A 7,079-nucleotide genomic window follows, 5' to 3' on the forward strand; every position below is an offset into this window, starting at 1 on the left:
AACACGTAATACTTTTTCAAAAAGAAGGAAAAGCCGAGGTGTTGCTTAGTGAAACGAAATTGACCTCATCCTTTGGAAGGCATCCCTTCTCTCTGAAGGACTCCTGGGGCTTCCTGAGTAAAGAAGAGTCCTCCTCTGTCTCTGTCCAGCTTCTCCACACCCACAGCTCCTTCCCAGGCCTCCACACCCACCTGACTTTGCCAGAGACAAGAGAGAACTCAGTGTTCCCATCCTTGTGTATTTTGGAGCAACGCCTCTAGACCATCTCTTCATCTCACTGTGAGTCACAGCCAAATGGTCATTCCCTGATACAGGAGTGTTTTCTTCAATTCCACTCCAGAGACAAAAATATAATATAAATTTAGCCATTTGTCTTTGGCTCTGGCAGCAGCTTTCAGGTACCATTAAAATTCTATTCCACTTTTTGCTATGAAAGCAACCAGAGACCCATTTGGTAAGGGATGATGGGCTCTCATTTTTTTTTCCTACCGTTAGCTCTTTTTCTGGAGAATGGATTGTGTGGTCGCAATTCAAGGCAAGGTGAATATTAATCTTCCTTTACATTAATATAGTCCTTTAAAGCTTTCAGATGCCACAACATCCATTGGCTCATTTGATTTGATCTTCAAGTCAACCCCCTAAAGTTGGGGAAGGGGAGCCAACCAAGAAAGACTCCAGTGGATATGTTTACGGATGAAAACCTGAGGCCTAATTGACTTGCTTGCATTCCATGAGAACTGGGTTAACTTAGTTAGGGCTCCTTGGTTGTAAGCAACAGATACCAATCTAGCTAAACTAAGCAAAAACTAAGTTTCCTATGTCAAATGAACCAATCAAAGACAAGACAAAAACCAATGGCTCCAGGGTCTCATCGTGGAAGAAGCCTTCAGGATCCCTCCTTTCTCCTACTGGCTCCTTGGATCCCAGGTTTTAAACTTTCATGCTTCTGAGAATATAATCTGATCCTTACTTGAGTAAGAAGAAGCTTGCACAAGTGACTCTCCAGAAAGACGGGGAAGACATTTCCCAAAGAAGAAAGAGGTCTGCTCTTGGAGGAAGGGATGGAGATGTCAAAGTTAACAAAGGCCAGATAGGTGCAGGCCTCTAGAGCTCAGCTCTCACAACTTGGAAAGGCTGGCACATGCTTGCCTGCTCACACCTTCCTGCTCCCTCCACCGGACTCTGCTGGCCATATGGTCATGATGTGTGCACAGCTTCATTTGTCTTTTTCTGCTAATGAACCTTCCAGACTTACTCATTTCCTCCAAAACAGCAGGCTCAGGCTCCAAGTGCTTGCCCCCAAATAACCCACAATCTTTGTACCTCAGTTTCAATTTTCCAGGGTTATTCTAGCTCCTCGGGCCTAATTAGCTGATAATTTGTAAGAGAAACAGAATTGTGGAAAGAAGATGTTTAAGTGATAGATGACCATGACACCTTCAGAATTCACAAATAGAAAACCATAGTAACACCACATGGAAATACAGAACAGAGGGAAGTGAAGGGAATCCCCCAGTATCCATATCTCTCCGTATAGATGCCAAAGTTCCAAAGGTCTTATGTCAATGGCTCAGTATCTGCATGTAAGCTATGCACATCCTCTGGTATACCTTATACAGTGCTGGGCCTTATGCATGTTAGGCAACTGCTTTAGTAAGGTATAGTCCTTTCCATTCTCTGTACCTTATATCACCCCTAGATATAGGTATAATGTCTAAAGTTCTGCTATTTAAGGAATAATGACAAGGTACGTTTGGGTTTTGATCTATGGTTGGCTGGATCTGGGGATGTTAGAACTACTGGCTTGGAGGGCTGTTAATGAGTACTTGTGTACTTCAGCCCCACATGGCCCACAAGGGGCATCTTAGGCCAAAGATCCACTTTAGTTCCTATAGCTAATCGGGTCAGCCTGTGAGTTTTTCAACATCAGTTCTTCAAACTCTTTTCTGGCTGGTCACACAAGTCACTGGTCATCGGCCAGCCTCTGGAGAGAAGTGTCCTGAGGTCATTCATTCCTCAATCTTGACTTAGCTGACCCAAGCAAGCAAGCCAGTGTGTGATAAGAGGAAGGAAGGCAGGTGGTAGATGACCATCATTTAGTGTCTATTACAGGAGGATGGACTCTCTTGATTAAAATAAAAAAGTATTACATTAATTCTTTGAGATTTTCACACAATGTATTTTGATCATAATACCCCCCACAGCTCCCCTAAATTCCACCCAGATTGGAACCCCACCTCCATATACCCTCAGCTTCATGGTTTTTGTTTTCGTCATGGTTGTTTTTTAATAATCACCTTATGTAGTCAGGCTAGGAGGGAACTGGCTTCATCATTTGTAGGTCTTTTGCAAGCAACCGTAGCTGCTATTAATCTAAAAACACAACAGTCCTGCCATGTCCTGACACTGTTCTGCTTCAGTCCTCAGCAGCTTCCAGCTATTACAATCTTTACCCTCTTTTCTGCCATGCTCCTGATCCCTGTGGTGGAGTGATACAGATGCCCTGTGTGTGACTGAGCATACCACAGTCACTTTGACTAGTCTACATTAACCCTCAGCCACTGCACAAAACAACATCTCTGAGGAAGTTGAAGAGTTGTGCGCTCACCCGTGGGCAAAGAGACATGAATTTAGCAGGTAGTTTGATACTACAGCAATTTAAATTAATTAATAAAAGTAGGGACCAGATTTACCATATCAGGCAGGTATTTCCATGGAGTCCTCTCTTAACTCTATATTTTCTTCCATGGAACAGGTCAAAGCCTTTCTCGAAGAAATACTAGATCGGGTGACAGATGAATTTAACATCCCAGAGCTAATGGCTAAGGTGGAGGAACGCACCCCTTACATTGTAGTTGCCCTCCAGGAGTGTGAACGCATGAACATCCTTACCAGAGAGATCCAGCGCTCACTAAGAGAGCTGCAACTTGGCTTACAGGTGAGTAAGAGGGACATTGCCGGAGGACATGGCTGGACCCCACAGGGACAGAGTGACAGATAACAAAGAGCCAGGGTAATGAAGGGCAACTGCTCCAAAGCCACCCAAATGCCTGAAAGGTGTCATTCCACAGAAGCCAGACTGGGTATGTAGACATCTGAAAGAATGAGCATAGTATTCAGTACCTGCTCAATGGAGTTTTCACTGTCCGTGGATAATGACTTGCATGTGTCTATACTGACATCTTTAGTAAAAGAGTTATACTCGCTGGCTGAAGAAGAAGCTCAGTGATAGAGCTTGGCCAGCATGCACAAGCCCTGGGTCTGATCCCCAGTATCTCAGAAGTATGTGTGCCTAGAATCCAGAAACTTTTTGTGGCTTACATTGAAAGCTCAGTCAGGGCCCTAAAGTCCAGGTCTGGAGTCTGTTAGTGCTGCCATGTCTATTTTTTTGAGTTATACAATAATGGCTCTGTGTGTGTGTGTATGTGTGTATGTGTGTGTGTGTGTGTGTGTGTGTGTGTGTGTGTAAACAAACTACCAAGCAGTAGAAAATCTAGGGTTGCTTGATTTGTTTCTTTTAATCTCCATCTCCACTCTCATGCACAATATGGGCAGGGGGAAATAATATGGAAGACGAGGTGGAAAAGCCTGGGCTGTTGAGGTCGGGTAGCATTTGATGGCTTCCAAATTCCATGCCAGCATATAATCAGATAAATGGCAAAATTCCACAACAGTCTCAAATGTAAAGCAGCCCCTTGCCTATCATATTTTGCATCTCTATTCCTGGGTAGGCAGGTATACAGTAGCAATTATCTTAAGTGAGTTTGCTGCAGTCATAGCCTTTTGAAGCCACGCAATTTGGCACAGGCTATTTACCCATTTGACTTCCAATTTGTTCACTCATTTTTCTTCTAAGAACCTTCACTGTGCCTCTGTGTAGTCAATCATGAAGAATGCCTGTGCAGAGATCGGGAAGCAGTGTGGAGTTTCTCTCCCTTCAGTCTAGCTCCCACAATGTTGATTGATGGACTCTGTGGGTTCAGATCTCAGCACTCTGTGGGGAAGGATACAAAGATGCTGATGTGGAGCCTTCCCTGCAGGTCAGCCTGATAGAAGGTTCATAAGCAAAAGCTAGAGAAGGAAGCAGAAAAAGGCCTATGAGATAAGAGAAGAAGGCACAGAGAGGCCTTTGAGGACAGGCGAATAGGTACACTTAAGGACAAAATAAGAGGGCTGCTAGAAACCAGAGCAGAGGACCAGAGAGCCTGTTCTAAAAGTCTACCTGCTGTACCAGAAGCAAACATTTCACCCAGACAAGCAAAAGCATATGGTGAACTTCTAGAATGTGATAGAACAACCACCTAGAAGTCGTGAGGAACCTGTATGACCTGGAGGGTATTTTCCAATCAGAATCCTCTTGGGAAACAGTTTCGTGAGGATGGTCCCCAGAGTGACGTGGTCATCAGACACATATAACACATTCTCCCATCTCCATCTGTATCACCAGTCTGGTTGTCCTCCCTGATGACTTCAAGGTGGAGCCTTGTAAAGAGCACCAGATGACCCCGGGGATGAGTGCAGCTTCCATGGAGAAGGAAAGGCAGGGGACACTCTCCATGGCAAAGGGAGGTATTGGTCAGAGCAGGGGAAGCATTTAGGCTTAGAGAAGAGGGGAGCAGCAGAGGAAGGAAACCCCAGGAGGACAGCTGCAACAGGAGGGTCTCCCAGGGGGGTATACACCAGGACCTGCTAGATGGACCAGTGGGGAACTCTGCTTCCAAGCTAATCAAGGGCTTAGATGACCTGACAGAGACCTAGCAGAGACAGGAAGAGTTAATACTGCTGACCTTTCCCCCTTTGTCCCTTACCCCTCCTCCATAGTCACTTCACAGCTTGAGGCTGCTGTTGGCTCAGTGTAGGAAAAAGTGGACATCTCTAGTCTCTCAGCACATAAGACAAGCCAACTGCCATCCCAAACTAGGCAGCACAGTCTCAAAGCAAACGACCCTTAGAGTTAATCACCACACACTCTCAGCCTTATCATAAAAACATTTCTGTTCACAGTAAATCAGAACTGACTGGCTGTAAGATCACGTGTACCCAGAAAGTCCTAGCTGAGCTATGGAATACAGCCCTGCAGGCCTGTAGCAGCTCAAAGCACACAGATGGTGGGGGTAGGGGAAGAAATCTGGGGGAAAGCCAGCTGGCCACAGACATGTCCCACAGAGAGAATTTCTTTTGGGAATTCACCAATGTCAGACATCTGGCTCTCAGTCTTCCTCGGTGTTCTGATTCCCATTAGCCAGATGCACAAAAGCCTGATCTACAAAATTCCTAAATGCTGATTCTTTTTTTTTGGCCATTACAACTAGTTGTAATTTTCAAAGGAGCATATATTAATAGAAAGAAGAAAATTCTCTTCCTACAGAGATACACATGAGAATGCAAGTTTTTAGACTTGTCCAATCCAGTAGATACTAATGTAAATGACACATCAGATTTCAAAGATAAAAGACCAAAAACTGTAAAATGCATCATTAATAATTTGATTGCATATCCAAATATTTGATATTTTAGGTATATTGCATTAAAAGAAAAATTAGGAAAATTAAACTCACCTCTTTCACATTTTGAAACACAGCTGCCAGGAAATCTTAGAATCCCCACAGGTCTCATTCCCCTTGGCTGGCCTGGCATCAGGGCATGCCTGGAACTTCTCATTGTTCAAATAATTGATGACCTTAATTTTTCTCCCTGTGCTTTAGTTTGTCTAAGTATGTGTGCTTGTTCAAATGCAAAAGCTGGCTGGCTGATGTTGGGTGTTAAGTCCTGCACACTGTTGACTTCAGCTCAAGTTGGGAGAAGCATCTTGCTCTGACCCTTTGATCATTACCCCTGGGCACTTGCCTAGGCCTGATGCCTTTGGCTTTCTCATTCTCTACCAGGGATTCAGATGAGCAGGCCACTGCCCACCTCTGTCTGGAAGCCATAGTGGAAGATGTGGGGCCCTGATCATTCTATTTCCTTCCCATCTCCTGCTTCTTGGTGATGTGTGTAAATGAAAGTCAGGGAGGTGGATGTGTACACATGTCTACAATCCTAACACTTGAGAGGCAAGATTACAAATTCAAGGTCAGTTTGAGCTATGGAGTGAAACTCTGTTTCTAAACACTAAGGGTAGGAGAGGCCGTGCACTGATGCAGTGCTTCCCTTAGAATTCGTGAAAGCCCCAGGCTCAAGCCCCAGTATGGAGTAGGGGTGGGGTGAGGTAAAGCTAGTTACAAAGCAATTTTCCTGAGAAGAATGGATAGAGAGCTAGCTATGAGCCTTCAGATAGAGTCGGTCATGAAGCCCTGAAGGGAACTGTCATCTCCAGCCTGTCCTCTTTGGACTGAATGCTTCTGCTGCCTTATGAACACAGCCTGCCTTCTGATGACCTTCCAAATGGAAGTTTCTGGGCTCACCTACCTCCTCCCTTAGCTTTGGACTGACTTCAGCCTATGAATCTAGAGCTTCTAACACACACTCACTCAAAGGAACGGGAGCCTATAGGGAAAAAAAATAAGGTTTTCACTCTATTATATCAAAGAAAGATTATGAAAGCATTTATTTATAGGATGAATAAAATAGATAAGGTCACAGACATGCTGCCTTCACCATACCTGGAAAAGGTGCCACATGGACTGAAGTGTTCTCCCAGTTTCCCATCAGTGTGGAAACCAAGTAAGTGTGTCACAAGCCTGGGAGCAGATGAAAGAGCCAGATTTTTAAGTTTTCTTTTTTGCTGACCCCCATGTGAGCAGGTAGGTTTAGATAGTAATCATTGCTGCTCAGACCCAGGCTGGGGAAGTTTAGGAAACCATTTTCTTTACTGTTTCACAGTTTTTAAGAACAGCCCTAGTAGGGGCTGCTGATGACCCATCCATTAAGAGAGCATGTTGTTCTTGCAGAGGACCCAAGTTTGGCTCTCAGGACCTATGGTGGGTAGCTCACAACTGCCTATAACTTGAGCTCCAGGGAGCTAACACCCCCTTTTGACCCCTGCAGAGACTGCATGAAGGCATGCAAACCTACATATAGACACATTTGCACACACACACACACACACACACACACACACACACACACACACACACACA

The 7,079-nt window shown here is 44.7% G+C and overlaps 1 protein-coding gene across 1 annotated transcript in view; it reads left to right on the forward strand.

Moving 5' to 3' along the window:
* Nucleotides 1–7,079, forward strand: part of Dnah9 (dynein axonemal heavy chain 9) — a 315,810-nt gene that overhangs the window by 302,032 nt on the left and 6,699 nt on the right. The window contains exon 67 of the mRNA XM_028783166.1: nucleotides 2,756–2,938. Coding sequence (XP_028638999.1) covers nucleotides 2,756–2,938 — 183 coding nt within the window. The remainder of the gene's footprint in view (nucleotides 1–2,755; nucleotides 2,939–7,079) is intronic.

The sequence above is a fragment of the Grammomys surdaster genome, unplaced genomic scaffold (assembly GCF_004785775.1).
Source record: "Grammomys surdaster isolate TR1022 unplaced genomic scaffold, NIH_TR_1.0 1019, whole genome shotgun sequence".
In the NCBI taxonomy this organism is placed as follows: Eukaryota; Metazoa; Chordata; class Mammalia; order Rodentia; family Muridae; genus Grammomys; species Grammomys surdaster.